The sequence below is a fragment of the Numenius arquata genome, chromosome 8 (genome assembly GCF_964106895.1).
Source record: "Numenius arquata chromosome 8, bNumArq3.hap1.1, whole genome shotgun sequence".
Taxonomy (NCBI): domain Eukaryota; kingdom Metazoa; phylum Chordata; class Aves; order Charadriiformes; family Scolopacidae; genus Numenius; species Numenius arquata.
Window position 1 is genome coordinate 12,933,870 of NC_133583.1, and position 19,819 is coordinate 12,953,688.

The 19,819-nt window shown below is 41.1% G+C and overlaps 1 protein-coding gene across 1 annotated transcript in view; it reads left to right on the forward strand.

Annotated features, from left to right (window-relative positions):
• Positions 1–1,018: 1,018 nt before the first annotated feature.
• KBTBD12 (kelch repeat and BTB domain containing 12) overlaps positions 1,019–19,819 on the forward strand; it is a 34,055-nt gene continuing 15,254 nt past the window's right edge. Inside the window, exons 1-4 of the mRNA XM_074152204.1 lie at positions 1,019–2,088; positions 3,037–3,307; positions 6,680–6,830; positions 18,640–18,837. Of these exons, the coding sequence (XP_074008305.1) occupies positions 1,019–2,088; positions 3,037–3,307; positions 6,680–6,830; positions 18,640–18,837 (1,690 nt within the window). The remainder of the gene's footprint in view (positions 2,089–3,036; positions 3,308–6,679; positions 6,831–18,639; positions 18,838–19,819) is intronic.

The window sequence follows — 19,819 nt, forward strand, 5'->3', positions numbered from 1 at the left end:
CCACCAGTTCCACCACCACACTTCAGGGGTGGAAGCTCTCTCTGCCCACAACACTGTCCTGACTCTCTCAACTTGAAGCCTGGGGACAGAGCTACTGGTACAGCAGGGCAGAGACAAACCCGTTGTTAATGAGGTGGCAGCTTCCTAGCTGCCTTGCAAGGGGGTAAGCTTTTGAATCAAAACTGTTCTGAAAATGGGTAGCCAAGTCTGGTGGTAAGGCAGAGCAGTAAACATCCACGCATCCACCTATGCCTCTGTAAAATGCCAGTGAACTGGGTTGTACCAGTGACTTTATTTCCCACCTGCTTTGCAGAGGTGTAGATCACTGTAAAAACTAATGAGAGAAGCAAGTCAAATGTTTTCCCTTTTTTTATTTATTTATTTTTTTTTTTAGTCTTGTGAAATCCTTTTCTGAAGTTTCCACTTGGGCATAACTCCCAGTTTGAGAGGACCTGTTAGCACTGAATAGACATGACTCTGTTGTAGCTGTCTAACCTAAGGGGCTGTTGAAAATATAAGGTACTTTCAGCATCTAAGCAAGGACTAATGTCCTTCAGGTGTATGTGAGAGGCAAAATTTGAATAGCCAAGTGACTAAGGGCCTGACCTAGAGTTTATTAAATCAGTGGAAATCTTTCCTTCAAATTTAATAGGATCAGGATCTAGGAAAGGAGGGAGAAGGCAGCTAGAAAAGACTCTTTTGTGGGGAAGTCTGTAATTTTCTTTAAATAATCACAAAAATTGTGGGGGAGTTGACAATCATTTGAAGTGTTGATTTTTATTTTATTTTGTCTTGGAGATCTTAAGCCCAAGACCTCACTGTAATTTTACATACTTTTATGCATTACTGATTTACATCATACCCTATAGAATTACTGTCTTTAGATATTAACAGAAATACTCATTTGCCCAATAATTTGTCCTTATTGGACAATGTTGTGCTTCTACCTCTAGAAACATTCCAGATGGAGACCTTGAATTCTGAGGAGATTTAAAAACAGGAAGTTTGGAGATCAACCATGGATCATAAGGCTGAGGAGAAAAGAAAGCAGCGCCATAGCTGGACTTTATTGGAACAAGTAAAGAGAATGAAAGAATCAACAGAGATAATCGATGTTGTCCTAGTTGCAGAAGGTGAGAAATTCCCCTGCCATAAGGTGGTGCTGGCTGCCTTCAGTCCCTATTTCAAAGCCATGTTTACCTGTGGCTTGGTTGAATGCACACAAAAAGAAGTGGTGCTGTACGACATGTCCGCAGAGAGCGTGTCCGTAATACTCAATTACATGTACAGTGCAGATTTGCACCTCACTAATCGGAATGTGCAGACTGTTGCGGTTGCTGCATATTTCATGCAGATGGAAGATGTTTGCAGTATGTGTCAGAAGTACATGATGGACCATATGGATGCTTCCAACTGTGTAGGCATCTACTACTTTGCAAATCACATTGGGGCAGAAGATTTATCTGATCAAGCGAGGAAATACTTGTATCAGCATTTTGCTGAGGTGAGCTTACAAGAAGAAATATTAGAGATTGAATTCCAGCAGCTATTGACTCTCATAAAATCAGATGATCTGAATATTTCCAGGGAGGAGAGCATTCTGGATCTCGTCATTAGATGGGTCAAGCACAGCAGAAAGTCACGTGCGGAGCACCTTATTGAGCTCCTGAAGCAAGTGAGGCTGGTACTCGTCAGCCCTTCTTTTCTCATGGAAGCCCGGAAACGGAACACAATGATCCTGTGCAATGCAGAATGTAACGATATGTTTGATGAAGCACTGAAAACCATCAAGCTCTCCAGCCATCCTTCTCTCAGCCTGCGATACGGCATGGAGACTACTGATCTTTTGCTCTGCATCGGCAACAATTCTCTCGGCATTAGGTCAAGACACGGTAGCTATGCAGATGCCAGTTTTTGTTATGCTCCTGCGACACAAAAGACTTACTTCATTTCCTCTCCAAAGTACGGAGAGGGGTTAGGATGTGTTTGCACTGGTGTTGTCACTGAGAATAATGATATTATTGTGGCAGGAGAGGCAAGTGCTGCCAAAATGTCTAGACAAAAGACCAGGAACATCGAAATTTATAGGTGTGTACCCTCTGTCAGAAAATCCCTAATTATTTAAAAATTTTAAATCCAAATGATGTTTCTGGGGACAAAAAAAGACCATTAGACAAAGCATCCTTTACTTGAAAGTCTTCCCAGAGATTTTGATTACTCTAATCAATTTGTCACAGTTTGTCATCATAGCACTGAATTATATACATACAACGAAATCTTGATGCCTTTTCTCCTGAAAGAAGGAGGATTTACTCTAGTGGCATCTCTGTGTAAATGAGCTCGATTAGATCTTATATCAATGTATGTGAATTTTATATTCTTCTTAATCAAATCTCAATGTTTTCCTAGGATACTCTTTTCTAGGTCATTAGCAGGGGGAAATGAGTCAAGTGAATGACCCAAGGAGTCCAGTAAGACAGAGAAAACATGTATCTCTGTCGATGTTGATGATAGTACTTCAGAGGTTAAAGGATAATGATTGATAGCTTTAAACCCTCATTCTGCTTTTACTCATGTCTTTTTCAGATACACCCATTTTAAACAAAAACAGACATTTTCTGGATTAAAGATAAAATTAAAAATGGTGACAGCACTTACAAATACAGATGCATAAATTTAAGGAAGTAAATCCATACTGAGGCAAGTGAAGTGGCATTATTTTCAGCAGTGTTGAGCTCTTGCGCTTCCCACTGGCTTCAGTGGGAGCTGACTGAGCAGCACATACAGAAATAAGGGACTTCTTACCTTTATTAGGGTCAATATCTTTGAAAGGATGCGTAGGGTTCCTTATAGTAAAAATGCTTGATCTTGCAAACACTTGGCTCAATTTTATAACTTCTCTGTGAAGGAGAAAGCTCCTCTTGTCATTGTGACATCGTCTGAATAAACCATTGACGATAAAGGGGGTAATGTTTCAAAACAAGGCAATGGAACCTCAGTGAACCAGGGCATTTACAACTTTGGATTTTCCTGCAGGTACCACCAGCAAGGAAACCAGTTTTGGCACAGCCTGTGCAGCACTCAGCTCCGTGATCTCTATGCATTGGGCACCATCCATAACGATCTCTATGTAATTGGAGGGCAAATGAAAGTGAAAAATCAGTATCTTGTCACAAACTGTGTGGAAAAGTATTCCATGGAGCAGGGCACCTGGAGAAGCACGGCACCTCTTCCAGTACCATTAGCCTGCCATGCAGTGGTGACAGTGAAGAATAAGCTCTACGTGCTGGGTGGCTGGACCCCACAGGTTAAGAAATGTGCCAGTTGATTTGTTTTGTTTGTTTACCAACAAGCAGAGCTATGCTTGGTTTATATGATGTGTAATTCTGTGGTGCTTCTTGCGTAGGAAAAGTACATCAGTGGTAACAGAAGAATAAATTGCTCACCTTCCTCTGATTAAACACCTTTTGTAGGAAAACCAAACTGGGTGAAGAGGAATAACATCCATCTTATGCCATCCTCACTGTAAATACCACCTCAGGAAGGGCAGCTATTTCACAGAGATGTGCACAGTGAGCAAGAGTTTAAATTACATCTCCTGTGCCAACGTGGGTTCCATTTTAAATAGCTACTGGGTTAAACACCTGATTTTTGAAAAAAAACAAAACAAAACCCAAAAAAAGCAAAAAAAAAAACCACCCACAGAACCCTTGAATGATGATATTTAGTACTTATTTGGCCCCTTTTTTGCCATGACAGGCTGTGAAAAATGGATTAACTTCAGCCTTTCTTTACATACCACCTTTACTTTTCTATGTATCAATAAATAACAGTATTTACATCATAAAGGGACCCTTAACTGAGCCCTGTCTTCAAAAAGTGTGCACACAGGTGAATTTCAGACAGATTTATATGTGAAATTTAAAGTTCACCTCAATTTCTCAGGAAACCTTCTTGGTTAACTAAAGTTCATTTATTTAACTTTCATTATATTATATTTTAAATGAGAATTCAAAGCATTCTCTGGAAAACAAATTCCTTTAATCAATCCGTTTACTTGTTTCAGTTGCATTGCTTGGCCACGTAAATTTTAACGGGAATTTTCAGCAGGGCCACAGACACCATATGCAGTGGTACAGGGAATGTACAGAACTGTGCTAGGAGGAAGATGGATGTCAGGAACAGTGCTTGCTCTCTCCAGTTGCTCCCAGTGTGAAAGATCTTTTTAAAGAGCATAGCACATTCTTATTTACTGCTTGGTGCAGCTTAAATTTGAACAACCACAATAAAAGCCCCACATTCAGTTGACAATGAAGTAGAGCATCTGTAATCCTTATTGCTGACAGCAATATGTTCAGACTGTCATCACGTCTCATTGCTTTGTGTTCTCTTGAAATAAATTAGTTTAAAGTACTTAAAAGTGAGATGCATTCAGCAAATAAGATTTTCACCTCTTTGGAGGTTCTGAGTGCAGGATTCCCCAAAGGAGACAACAAAGGATCAGAGAGTATTTCTGGTACTGAAACAACTGGACAAGCATACCTCGCTATTTAAAGAATTAAAATATAAGAACACTTAATGTAGATACAATCTGTCTGTTAAAAAACTTGAACTGAAAGATGCGGTATGTCACAAAGAGAGATGCTGCAGTCAGGCAACCAGCTTTGTCTTTCTTAAGAGTTCTCCAGATTGTAAGGGGAAAAGTGGCTTAGAAGCACAAGTCGGGAATATTGAGCCAAGAATGGTTTTAAAAAAAAATAAATACAGGCACCTGTAAAACACCCGAAGTGGATACCTGCCGACCAGTACTATTAGCAACTATACACGGGAGTCTGAGTTTATATATAAATAGGCTTGAGATGAGCAGATTAACAATAATTGATTAAAAACTATAGCTGTGTAAGATTAGGGCGTACCCAAACAGATCAGAACAAATTAGCTAAAGCTCTCAAAACAGTGCTTTAAGACCAGCACTGTAGAGTGCTGGATTCCTCTGGTGCCATATCTCTCCCACACTCTCCTGTCAGATGTGGTGACTGTATACGTGGGGCTACCACAGCCGCACTGTGAAAGCAAATTATTTCGTCAAGCCAGGATTTGTCCCTACGCCCAACCAGCACTGAATGTTCTGTCAGTCCTGAACAAGTACTAACGATGCAGCATTGATAGAGAGCTCTAAATGCACGTGTCCGTTACAGGACAGAGATAAATACATGTTCCCTTCCCACTCAGGCTTTGCAATTGAAACAAGACAAGACAAAGTCAAGCCAGGGCATAAAATGACAGCTTAGGAGGGCAAGGGCTGGACTCACAGCAGCGTTGCTCCGGCTCAGCTTTGGTCCAGCCTCACTGTTGCTGGCGGATAGTTAAAAACTCTAGCCTTGGTAACTGGGGGCTCTTAAAATGGAAGAAAGCATTTGGTGAAGTTGAGAGGAAGGTTTCAGACCCTTGACACAGCGAGAAGGGCTGCTGGGTGTTATGTTTTCTGTACATAAAGAGCACAGGGTGCGCTCCGAGATGAATGTTACCACAAAAATGAGGTAGGATGTGAATTTACAGCATGTCAAATGGTGTCTGCTCCTAAGTACATGTTTACTCTGTCTGTTTACTCTGGTTGGACTAGATAATCTTGAAGTTCCCTTCCAACCTAGATGATACTATGAAAATACACAGCTTACCCCTCTTTCAGTGAATAAATTAGTGTTTCACACTTACCATGGAGAAAGAACATGCCCCTGGGCACTTGGAGTAACCAAGGGGCTATATATTTACTTTCTAGTTTGCTTCCTACTATCTTGTCTCTGACATTAGTGTTGGAAAGGTCTCTTGGGAAAGAAAAATAACAAGCAAATCAAGAACACATATAACACCGTAACAGGTAAGTAAAGTAGTTCCCTCCTTCTCACTCTCTCTACGTGAAACCTTTCATCCCAAAATATTTCAGGATCCTCCCCCCACAGCCTATTGCTTACATTCAAGGGTTTGTACCCAGAAAATATAATCTGAGTTCCCTGCATCATACGAGACAGGCAGAGAAAGAGGAAGAAGATTAAAGAGAACAAGAGGAGTAGGAGTGAGAATAAAAAGAGTATTATGGCAGCAAAGATATAGCGGGTGGTTAGGAGCTTATTATGAAAACTACTGAGGGAGAAATTAAAGTGGTTGAACAACGTTACTCAGGCTGGGCTGACTAAATAAGCATGCAAATGACTGGAGAATGTTAGGTATATATACGGGCCTGAGAAAAGCCAGCAAGATACTGCACTGAGACTCATGGTACGGTCTAAGTAACAGTGGGAATAGATTTCAACCTTTAGCAGGAAGAAAAAATGTCAGGTAGACTGTTTTTCTCTCTACTATGGTTAGGACTTTACAGCAACCTTGTGAAGGAGGTACATTCTGCTAGAGCCGGGCCCGTGACTGTATTGTTATTACCCAAATCCCCAGCTTCATTGCTGCAGGATACGGATGCTCCCTTATTCATGTGCCTTCTGCAGCGCACTCCCAGCCACAAGTCATGGGTGCTCTTAAACCCTAGTGAGTATGAATCACTTTGCAGCTATAATTGATGTGTTTATGTTATTTATCTGCTCAGCTGTCTGCTGTGATTAATTGCATGCAGGCGTGTGCAGAGGGCTCCAAATGTTGTATTATTATATGGCTGTCATATTTCATGCAGATGGATCTGCCTGACGATGAGCCGGATCGATTAAGTAACAGAACGTTTCGGTACGACCCGGGCCAAGACAAATGGACAGAAGGCGCGCCAATGAAGTACTCCAAATACCGCTTCAGCACAGCCGTAGTCAACAGCGAGATTTATGTCTTGGGTAAGAGGAAACAGATTTTTAACAGATAGCACCATGACTTTTTCTTCTTTCCAGCAATTTGCCTCTGCAAAGTGAAATATATCACCCTTTGCTATGTATCACAGGACAAAGTGTGTTGGACTAAATGGATACTATTTTTCTAGAGTCATTTTTCCCCACATCATTTCCTCCTTCCTGTAGATTAAATTAATTGAATGTTTAGTGTCTGGGATTAACGTAACAAAGATACTTTGCTTTTTAAACTACTTTTCTTTGGAGTATCTGTGTGTGCTGTAAATAATAATGAATTTTAAAAGGTGTCTAGAGAAGTCTTGTTAGCACCATTTCACAGGTGAGCAGTGAAAAGCTAAGGAACAGACCCAGCGCCATGAAGGAATGGCATAAGGAAAAAGAGAATTTGGATCTCCCAGTCAAAACCAACATCATTTCTGGATTCTGATAAAATTCAGTGAATCATTCTCTTCCACCCACTCCAACACTGCATTTTTCGGAAAATCTAAATCTTTCATTTTGTCATTTTTTGATTGAATCTTTAATTTTTTTGTTTCAAAACAGTATTTTGACTGAAAGTTCAAAGACTTGTGTGAAAGAGTTCAATAATCTCCTACCCCAAAACCTTTGTTCCAAAATGATCCCCATCCATATCCCAAGTTCTACACCTCATCCATAACATGACTCTTTTCCCAAAGACCATCCATCATGGCCCCATCTCTTTCCCCAAGCCAACAGAAAGAACACCACCTGTTTCTGAACACTAGCAAACACCTCAGAAGGTAGCAAGCAAGGGATTTTTATAAAAGAGAAAATGATGATGTAAGGCACAGAAAGCCAAATGGAGAAGAAAGGCACTGGGGGCATTGGGAATGACATGGGCAAAAAGTTGAAGGGGCATCATGGAAGGAGAATAGGAGCCAGAAAAGTGATCAAATGAAGCAGAGAACAATTAGAGATAGGTCTATAACTGAAAAGTACTTGAAGAAGTATGAACAAATTTCATACAGTCAATTAATCCACAGGTGGGCTGCAGGTTATTCATGCCCTTCCATGCTCCCAGGGTTCTGTGGGCAGCATCAGACATGAAGAAGGTTACAAGCACATCAGCACCTCAGGACCTTTCAATCCCTTCTGCTTCAAACTACGCCTGCTTAAAAGCTTATCAAAGTGAATAGAATAATTACGGTCTTATAACACCTTAATACACCTCCCGTATAAGGGGTGTTGTGGTTCTGTCTGGGTTGTTATATACCATGGATAAAGGAGAGTTTGTTCCTGGCATGTAATACAGAAAGCATTTTGCTGGGGGTGCATCTAAGAAAGGTATCTTTGAAGTAGAAAAGGAAAATGGCTTTAACACTGCATTTGTCTTCTTTTAGAGAAACTACTTTCTCTTAAGTGGCTTGAAACAGGCCCACGGTCACAACCAGGAGAAAGGGTGAAAGAAGCCTGTATGGAAAAGAGAGTTTTACAAACAGAAAACCATTTCATTATTGTCAAAGGTCAGTGATGGAGAACATCAGTTTGCTGTTAAATAACGAGTGTTGGCTGCTCAGGTTCAAAGGTGCTTCAAAAATGTGGAAACTCCATCCTTTGTAAAAGGTTAAATATCTATAATTATTTGTACTGACACTGATGCCGTAATGGGGCAGCAGAAGCAGCAGTAATAGTTGGGAAGAGAAAGGCTGCATTCATGCGTTTCAGTAAGAAGTGCTCTGAGATCAAGACCACAAACGCTGTGATGACACAAGAGAGCCAGGGAGAAAAAAAAGGAGCCGCCTTGGGATGCATGTGATAAAACAAATTGACAGTCTTCTTCACAGCAAGCCTGACACTGAGACAAGGAAAAGGAGTGGCTAATAAGGAAAACTGCATCCATTTTCTCCCCTCAAAATCTCACAAAGCAAGAAGCGTATCTGAGTGATTACAGTAATGAAATGTACAGATTGAACACAAAGCACAGTATTAAATCTGAAAAGCACCTGTTTAAATAGCATTGAGGAAAGTTCATGGTCTCACAGACCTTCACAAGCATTTTGTTAATGTACAAAAATAAAAAGCATTGTCTTACTACATATAGCTGCCAGTGCCAAGGTATTCAGGGAGCTGATCATTGACTTGAACTTGAATTCTTTCTTACATTCTAGCAAGTACCAATAATTTTTTTTTGAGAAAAATTGGATCAGCGAATGGGCCAGAACCGACTCTCGTTTTGTCTCCATCACTTTGTTGGTTCACATACCTTCCCATGAGCAGTCCTTACCCAAGCAGTCCTAAGGGAACCAATGCACTTCATCCTGAGATTAACCATTTGCTGCACTGGACACTTCACTCTTGCCACTAAATGTAACTAAATATACATAAAGGCAGTATTTTCTCCCAGTTTTGGCAACGTAAATCTGAGGTAATTTCACTGTTATGAACAAACTTGCCTGTGATTTATACCAAAGGTAACCAAGCTCACACACTGCGCTGGGGAGCAGATTTCTGAGAAAGATTGTGCTATTTTTACCATTGTGTTTCTGAGCCTGCCTCTGTTCTGCTGCTCCGTCCACTCAAGGAGTAACTGCAGCAAGTGTAGACACAAATGAGTTACCATCAGGTAGCATGAATATCGATTGCAGGGAAGACAATTTGACCTAGGTCTGGGCTGTTTTCACAAACTCCTGATTGCCTATTTTCACAAACCTTGTGAGGACTTTACTGTCCATAAATCTGTAAAATTTGGTTGCAACTGGCCAACAGGCACAAAAGCTATGAGAGACAGACAAAATAATGTAAACACAGATACAGAACCCACATGTAGTGAGGGTAATTGCATAAGTCTTGTTTCCTTAGGAAATCAAATAATATTAGAAGTAATTTTTTAATTGAAAGACAAACCTGACACTGAGCCAAAAATGATTTGTCAACAAATTTTACCTTTGAATATGCTGGTTTAAATCCACCTTTAACAGTATGGGTGGAAATGAAGGTTTATCTGTTAAAATTGAGAAGATTGTGGTTGGTAAATGTTAACCATCACGGTCTGAAAACTCTGTGGACGAGATTAAAGCATTTTCCAAGCCCTCTCAAAATGATGAAGCAATTTCCAAACAAATTCTGTTTGGAAACAGTGATACAGTCACTGATATTGGCATCTTGTTCTGCTAATATCACACATGCCTCATCTCCAGCTGTAAACTCACACTCGCCAACTGTAATTAAAACCTCACACAGAAAAGCTACATTCCACGGTTTATTCATGGTGACAAGTTCTTGTTACCTTGTGAGTTCTCAGGCTGTTGGGCTGCGAGGTGGGTACAGTTTTCCTTTGGAAACAATTGCGATGGTAACCCCGGCCAGGTGAACAGGCAATTCATGGCATTGAAAGGAAGACGGTGAAAGCGTTCTTAATCTGGCTGATGTGGTACTTGATCATGCAGATGACATTGAGGAGAGAATGGGAATGGAAGGAATGAAGGTTGATGCTGACAGACCAAAGAATAGCAACTGTCATGAGGGTGGTAAAACCATCACAGGCTGTTCAAAGCTGTAGATCACTTGGACAACACTGTGCTTCATAAGGAATGTCGGGCATGGTGGGAGTCTAGAAAAATGCTGTCAAGGGCTATTTGTGCAAAAAGACACATTCTGAAGAGGATCACAGCTCCCAGGTTGTCCTCACATCGTGACCTCAGAGATATCTATGCTCAGGCACAATGATTAAGCTTTTGTGCTACAGATGAGAGAGAGACTTCTGTGGAGTCTCTACCGTTGCCATTTATACCCCTCCTCACTCCAAATGGGGATTCCCTGTGGTGAAGTGTGTGTGCACAGAACATGAACATCTAACAGGTTCCCATGTAGCTCCAGCCATGGGACACCCAGTGAAGGAGCAATACGGAAGCTGCTCAATGACATTGCTTGCATTCCCACAAGCATCACCCACTTTTCATATCATATTTGTTCCTTTTGTGGTGCACTGTCTCCATGGGCCTCCTGTAGTCTGCACTCATTGAAGAAGATCCACTGGGGGGGCAGAGGAAGGAGAAGGAGGGAGGCAAGGTGGAGGGAGGTAAACGCAAGATACCTTCTGTATGCCATATGACATGAGGACCAAGCCCCGCTTCACAGAAATAAAAACATGAGATAAAGAAATATACAGCTCTAGCTGGATACATAAAGTCGTGTTGCAGAGAAATGAGACTTCTTTCAAGCAACTGCTGAAAACAAAGTCCTTGAACAAAGTAAGTTTGTCAGCTTTTTGAGGCAGGATCTCTGCCTTCCTATACAGTTCATACAGGTGTCAGCACATTCAGGATTAAGTGGAACTCCAGAGCGTAAATGAAAAATCACTGCACTAAAAGTTGATCATCTCTAATATCTCTTATGTATAAATGCAATTTCTAATGTAAATATGAAGCAAAAAGCGTAGATGGGGCACTAGCTTTGAATAAGATGTGGCAGCAGACTCTTTGATATACAAGCCTGATTTTTGCTCTCATCCATATAGGTGTAAATATGTAGTAAGTAGCCTGCTGATCTCAGTTGTGTTGTGTCAGACTCATTTTGTTCTAACCCAGCTCAGAATCTGATGCTTAGCCTTTGAAGTGTTAATTTCTGAAAAGTCCTATTGGCGCAGAACAGAGAGTACACAGTCACTGTCCAAAAACTCTTCCCAGCCTAATTGCCAGCTCCAGTGTGTAAAACCCTAATGACTTAAATGGAATTATTCTAGAGACACACTGATGGAAGGAAAATGGGAAATAGATTAGAGTTTTTGGTCTGAGTAACAGCATTGTTCAGGAACCTGTACCATGTCTCTTAATCAGCAGTCCTGCAATATAATTGTCTGTTGTGTAATATTCCTAGAGAATCTTATGCTATTTATACAGTGTACACAATCCTCATAAGTAAATGAACAGCATTTGCTAAGGCTCAAAGTCCTTTCTCCTATTCATCTCATTTGACTGCTCTTAGCTCTTTCTCTCCATATTTTCCCAGGAACATAACTATATTCGTTGGAAAGCCCAAGAAAGAGCAGTATTGTGTTCTTAATGACAGAGGCAATTGAGATGCTTTTGGAAGAAAACCAGATGGGAAGGCTCTATTTAAGGTCATGCATTTTAATCTCTTGCTTAAAAAAATATCCTTTCCAGCTAAGTCTCTGAAAACTCATTACAGCCAGCAGACAAATTAGGAAAATTTATCCAAATGTATTCATTAGCTTATGTTAAAACACATTCAGTAGAACTACTGTCTCTGCAATACAGGTCACTGGTAAAAAATGTTGTATCACCATGACAGCTTTAACCATGTGTTGCTTTTATGTTATATAACTCCAGCTTTATAAATAAGAACATATAGAAGAACTTAAGTGAGAAATCCTATTAGGAAAGATTTAGGAATCAAAGAATTTTTGTTTATCCTCCTTAGCCTGGCATCCAACCTCTTATAACTTGGGGTTTTTTTCCCCCTGAGTTCTTGCTGAGAGCTTCTTTTAAAAGTTTTGAGCAGTTAAATGAGGTTCAATTAAATACTGAATGTCTCGACCATAAAATACTTATTTGAATATATACTTTGGGGTCCCTCTGGAAAGGAAAGCATGTGTAGGAGGGGCTGGAAGGAGGTATTTTAGCTTTCACACTTGAGTATTAACTGTGTATTTGAATAACACCTTCTTCTAAAATAATCACGTCTATTTATAAATATGCTTTGGACTTCTGACAAGTAGCAGCTTATGGGCTTGATTCTGCGCTGTTTTACCTGTGCAACAGCCTCCGGAGTGCCCGTGTGCAGGGAGGGAGGAACAGAAGAGGCAAACATTCGGTCTGATAGATGAGATCAGAAACACTTTCTACTCACTTAAGGATTATCAAAGGAAATGAGAACAAGGCATTACAGGAGTAAAGAAGGAGCTGGAACCAAAGTGTTGACCGTGTTTAGGAAGACAATCATCTGTCTTTTCAGCCCTGCTTCTAATCAATCTTTTGCTCTCATGTCTTCTACAAGCTGCATTACCTCATCTGCTTTGCTGTGTGTTAGTAAAGAATGACAGTGTTTCTCGGTTTCATCTTTGGAAGTGCCTGCCAGGGCTCGCTTTATTGCTCCCTTATTTCTCCGAGAAACCAGCTATGCAGCCCTACTTTGCCGAGAGTGAGAGCAACGTAAGTGCTGAGTATCTCAGCTTGAGTGCTGTTAAAGAGTAATGAAGGGAAATGTTACATAAGAGATTAGCGCTATGAAATCCATTGTGCATTCCAGAGATCAATTTAATAGTGAATTATTTTACGGGAGGCAAAGCTTAGATTTCACTTGCTTGTTGGAGAATTACTCCTCTTTTTTTTCACCTATTTCCTAGGTTCCTTTGATAAAAATTCAAAGAGGCATTACTAAGAATACATGTTGCTCGGTATTGTGATCTGAGGAGTTAATTATATGATAAAGAATTAAAGTGTCAGTGCCTTGAGGGCACTAATAGGTCTTGATCATCCTGACCAGCATCACCTGGGGCCTCCACCCACACCCTCTGCCCACAGGTCCAGGAGCATTATTTAAACACAGCCCTGGGGGCTTAGCTCTTTCTTGTCACCTTGCCTTTGCCTGACAACTGCTGGTAGGACATTCTGCAATTGCCTGCCTCTGGATCTGCGGAGCTGCGCCTTGATGGTGAGCTTCAGTCACCTTCCCTTTGGAAGCAGCTCTGCTCTTGTTGCTCCCTGATATACTGCCCTGGCTGAGAGGCTGTAGTTTGTGTCTGATTTCAGGTGCCTGTTAGTGGGGGAACCAAATTAAATGGTATGAAGTCTGATGTTCAGAGGTCCCCATCACTCTGCCCCTCTCAATGGAGTACGTAAATTCTTTTCAGTCCTATCTGGAGCACCAGCCACCTCATAAATGTCATTTTAGTCATCCATCTTGTCTGCGCAAGGAGAAATCTAGACCTGGATTTGGGTGGTTTTCCTGGGGCAAAAAAATATTGTCCATGTTGGACTCGGCTGCCTGACAGAATTAGCTGCATAAGAGATTGGTGTGGATGAGACTTGGAAGTGCAATTGCACCAGTGCCTGCTTTTACCAGTATCAGTGACATGGGTGAAGGCATGGGTACATGTGGGTAGGAATGTTCTCTGTCTCTTGAAACTCAGCTTCATGTCAGTCTCACCTCTATAGGTATATATGGATATATGTAAGGCACTTATTTCCTTTGCTCCTGCTGATCTAATTATTACTAGTGACTCTTCACCACTTCACTGCTGTTACAGACGTTCCCCCTCACATGCTGGAAGGGTGTTCTGTTATTAGAACTGATGTGACTCAAATTGCATTCGGTCTCCTCAGATGAGCATGGGGTAAGGGAAGGCAGCTGACCTCAGCCAAAGCAATGTGCTTTGCCTTCTGCCAGCCCCGAGCGGTGCGTGGGTACAGCAAGGCACAGAACCCTGCCTCATTGAGATTCTGAAGACGTGCTAATCACATCACCTACCCTGCTTTGCCTTCTTGCATCAAAGGCTTGTCTTCTCTATCCTGATTTCTTAATAAAGATCATGTATTTTATTTATATATTTATTTTACTAATGGAGCTTCATGTTAAATTTAAAGTCCATTAGAACCACTGCTTACAGAGAGTCCTTGAAAGTATGTTTGATTGCAGAATCATCCAAGCGTGATACGGAAAGCTCTCAAGCATTAATGGGTTTGGGAACACAAAGGTGGTTTCACTGGCTTTTTTTAGTCCTTCAGTGGCATCTGAAATATCTCCTAGGGAAAGCGCATAATGCAAAAAGCCTAATGTGTTGAAAGGGTGTATTTGTAAGGGGATGGGGGAAGACTGAGTTCTGGGATTAAATCCTCATGTGTGATGAATGTGAAAATGACAGAAATGTTCAAAACTCTCAGTGAGAAATCTGTCTCCCCTGCAAAAAGGACATATAATTGGGCTTTATGCAGACAACTAAACCAAGTGGTGTTGAATTCACTGGCTCTGTTTGAGATGAGATAGCTGAGTGTAGCTTAATGAAGGACCCTCCCTAGCATCCATCCCAGCTCAGGTGTGGAATGGGCAATGGCTGCCCTTGGCATGCCTGGCGGGACTTCCTGGAGGCTACCACTGCAGCATGTGTGTTTTAACGATCCCTTCTATAGTTCTGGGTGGTTTAAGTTACAATCACAAGTTCAGATCCATGAGCTGCTGGCAGGTCACTTGGCACAAGAGTGTCCCCCAAGTGACCTGCAACCCCCTGCCCTCTTTACTGCACTCTGCCTTAGCCCCTCAAAGGTTACCCCCATCTTAAGGAGAGGCTCCTGTAGGAGCTCATGGACTCAGTTGTTCAGCTGCTCTACCCAGAGAACGTGAAATAAAGACAATCTTCATGGTCTTAACTGTAATTCCGTGTGTCTCCACTTGGACTTCTAATGGTTTCATAAATCTGAATGAAGAAGGCAGTGGGACAGGATGATGGGGAGTCGTGAGTGACAGAGCACAAAGCAGCCTGAATTGTCTAACACAGCAAATTTCTTTTTTTCTGCCAATTTGAAGTCTTGCATGATATATACATTCTAGATAATGGATAGCCTGGTGAGATGCCTCCACTTGGTTGCAGATGTGAATTGATTTACATTTGAGAATTATTTCTTTTTTTGCTGATTCGTGTATTCAGTTCTTTGGGAAGAGGCCTGAGACATCAGTCTCCACAGAGGAAAAAAAAAGAAAGTATTGTCTCACATGGGTATTTCTCAACTACCGCATCTGAGAACACAGCAAAGCACTGTTGGAAGAGTCTAATAACATCAGATTCCTTTGTTAGCAATATTTCAGTGTTAGCATTGCTTTAGAAGAGGAGATTGAAATGCTTGATTTCTTGTTTTTCAGAATACTATTTTCCTAAGCTTGAAAATTAAACTTTACTCCTCTCTGATTTTTCCTTCTTACTTTCTGTTTGCTGAGAACTTAGCTTTGCCCGTGTTGTAAATTGAACATGAACTTGGATTTATCTGAAATTCTTATGGAGACCCTAAATACAATGGAGATATTTTGTACCTTCAGGGCTGCCTCTGATAATGACAGGATTAAAGGACATTAAGTTTATGTTGCTTGAACTATCCAACGAAGCTTTCATAAATGTTTGAAAATATGTGGTAGCTCTTAAACTTTTGAAAAGAGGCTCCAATAGGTCATTAAAAATTACAGGAAAAATGTTTGGTGGCGGATCCCTGGCAGCTGAATGTCTTCATTAATTGGTAATGGCTGTGATTTTTTGCAAAAAGTCACTGACTCTGCTGTAACAGTTTTGTACCTGATTATTTCTGTTCTTTCTGAAGTTATCATGCCCCACAGTTACTCAAATTTAGAAAATGACAATAAAAATGCATTAAGATATAAACAGCAACTACATTTCTAGAAGAGTTCGGGAGCATTTTGTCCACTGCCCTCCCTTGAAATATTAAGGCAATGAGCAAAGCTATTTTTCTTTGACTCTGACAAGCCACACGCATTTCCTAACTGGTACTATTCATTCCTCTGATTGAACAAGATGCTGTTTCATTCTTCATATGAAGACTTTTCCTATGGGTGAGTGCATATTCTTTAGTGGTGTACACGGACACCTGGGCTAATTTAAAAAAAGCCGGCTTGATAACCAGGAGCAGTCTGTCTTTGGCACCACAAAGCTGTCTTTTGAACAGATCAAATTAGTCTGTGGGGACCTTTAATATTATTGGTTCCAGTTAAAACTGTCTTGAGTATCTCTTTCTGCACTCCGTAGACTATACATACCCTGGTAGCAATTTGTCTTGCGTGCTGTGCTCTGTGATTCTACCAAAGGATGCTAGAGAATCGACAAACTACACAGTAAGCAATCCATTTAAATAGCCTTAGCAGTTAAAAAAAATGGATTAGCCCTTAAAACTTTTCTTGATAAATTGAAGGGAATAGTGTCCTGTCCTTAGTGTGGTACCTCTCATAAGCCATTAAGGAGTAGTGGAGAATACTGCATAGAGGAAGATGATAAAGAACAATACAATAAGTAAATGTTTGAATTCTGAAGCTTATTCTTGTATGTAAATAGTCCTAAGGAATAGCTCAGTGAGACTTTGTCATGAGAAAGACTCAACATCATGATGCATACAACTCCCTTTTTGGCATGGAAATGATTAGCAAAATTCCATGACCACAATTACTCATCTCTCTCAGGTGAGTGAAGCCTCAGAGGAGGAGCCCATCAGAGCAAATGCTGCTTAGTTGGGGGTGTTAAGCTAGTAGTGAAAGCATTTGGATTCTAGTCTTGTTTAAGCACACACAGAGGGGAACCTAATACAAACTGCGAGGACCTTCCTGGTAGGTCTTAGGGCAAGTAAAGGTTTGTTATACAGGGAAAAAGAGCAGAAAACCAAACCCAGGTAAGGTTTTCAAATTCAAATAATGAACTGAATCAAATGTGACTAAGTTCAGCTGGAGAAAACCTTCCTGCTGATGATAACGAACACTGAATTTGGTTCTAATTTTGATGCTCTGATGCAGGAATAAGTGATCTTATCTTTACCTGACTCTAAAATACAGATCAGGAATGCAGTGGTAGCAAATTTGGAGCATTGTGGTCCCCATTTACGTGTAGTTGCCTCTTGCAAATACCTTTGGAGAATACATAAATATTGAAAAAAATAACACCATCCATGTTAAGAGGTAGATGAAAAACCATATGCAAGTAAAACTTTCAGCACTAGGGGCTCATTTCTCTGACAGACCAGCTCAACAGCACCAGGGGCAATGTATTTTAAAAGCACCACCACCAACCTTGCACAGGTTATACTTGAAGTCCTTTCCCTCTGCACATGCAAGGACATAATTACATGCCATACAACGCATTTGGGATTTGCACAATTGAGCAGTCCTACACGTGTATCTGGAAAGCTAGCCTTCATGTGGAAATTGCTTGCATATTGCAGTCATTTTATATTTAAAAGTGGCCACATAGACACACATGCACAAAAGAACTGCTTCAGCACGCCATCAGCGCTCATTACAGGGTATTGTGTCCATTGGCACAGATGGAAAACCTGCCAGGGTACATCAGCATATTAATTCTCGAGAACCTAAGGCTGTGAATTCAAAATCTGGATTTGATCACTGGAAAGGATTTGCAAAGGCAGCGTTTACTCCATGATTACAGTGTGCAGTGTTTGCAGTGTGCACTGAGATCTCAGGTACGTCCACAGCCTGTTGCTGTCCCAGCAAATGAAAACCGGGATCTGTTTCAATCCTGCACGTCGACTTCAGGCACCTGAATTAACCCTTCAGCAGTAGGGCTCGTCACAGATAACTCCGCTGGCACTCCTGCATGTTGGATGGGTTTGTTTCTGGAAGTTGATTTTCCTTATGAAATGGGCGCAATCTTTTTCTGTTATTGAAGGCAACTAACCAACAAATCTAAATGATTGTTGGTTAACAAGTGTGAGGGTCAAATACACTAATACACTGGAGAATAACTTTTGATCCATGGCAACTTAATGACAACGCAATTTTTCCAGTCCACAGAACAAGTAATTAAGACCATTTCTACCAGCCATATAGGCTGAAAACAAGACAAAATACCTTTGCATTTTGAAGACATGGTGCTTGTCCTTCCTTTGATACACAACTTCAGAAGTGATCTTGCTTCAGTAGATAACGTGGAGTAGCCTCTGCTTTGAGTTTACTTTCTAACAAATTCCTGGAGCTGCAAAAGGGAAAAGAAAGGGAAGGACGTGAGGACACGTAAACAAAAAATGATGCAGCCAGCAATGCATTTTTCAGCAGAATCTGCAACTACTACACTTGACCTACGTATCTTTTGCAGGAGGAATTGGGTGCCTTGGTCGTGACAGGGGACAGACACGGAAATGTCTTGACGCAGTGGAGATTTATAACCCTGATGGCGACTTCTGGAGGGATGGACCTCCTATGCCTTCTCCCCTCCTCTCCTTACGAACCAACTCTACCAGCGCAGGCTCCGTGGAAGGGAAGCTGTACCTCTGTGGAGGATTTCACGGAGCAGGTACTAAAAGGAGTCTGACATTCCCTATGTAGTTGAAATCAGTTTCACTGTACACAGACTGACCTGATGACCGATCAACCCTATCAGGTGGCACTGGCATGCCCTGGAACCACAGAGCTGATTCAGCCCTTTGGACTGCCGGCTCCTAATGTCAATATGAATTGTGTTCTGTTTGCCCTTTGCTTTTTTCCTTAACAAAACGTGAAAAATTAAGGATGTTTCCAATCTGTGCTAAACCTGTCTAAATCTACATCAGTAGAATTCCTCTGGATTTACATCCAGAGCTACCGAGATCAGGAGCTTAGTGTGTTATGGACATTACATTTGGGCATATTTGTTGAAGATTAAGGCACTATCCAGCTGTCCTTAGCCAAGCTATCTGGCTCTGCCTATTTACTTACATGCTTTTCATAATCGGTGTTGAAAAAGCTTGTGTATTTAAGGAGTACTCTGGGTAGGGAACTGGGGTACAAAGAGACAAATTCCAGATCTGGTGGTTTTAAATAGTCCTAGCTCCATGGCCACCTTTATTCTTTTAAGTCTTCTTCCTTCCAACTGTGTTTAGTTCTAACTACTTCTTCAGTACTGCTAATCATTATTTTTTTCATTATAAATGCAAAGAATCTCAAAGCACGCACACTTAAACTCTTCTGCTATGTACAGCTGCTACCCCAATTTCCTTTCTAGGAGAAAGCAGTAATACAGATGCATTATCCACTGCTAATAAATGTCATGTCAGACTCGCTGTTGCCCAGGAATGGCCATGTGGTACCACTGGATGATGTGTCCTTCAATTACACTGACTCCAGCTGCGTCAACTTTTACGTGTATAACAAACTCTAAACTTAAAGCTGCTGTTATTTTAGAATGATGATTTTCATCAGCTAGTTCACAACTCACCTTCCCCTCGCTTCATTTGCTACAGGTAGAGGAAGCTGCTTCCTGAAAACAATTGTATGGCAGCTCTCTAACAGGCATGTTC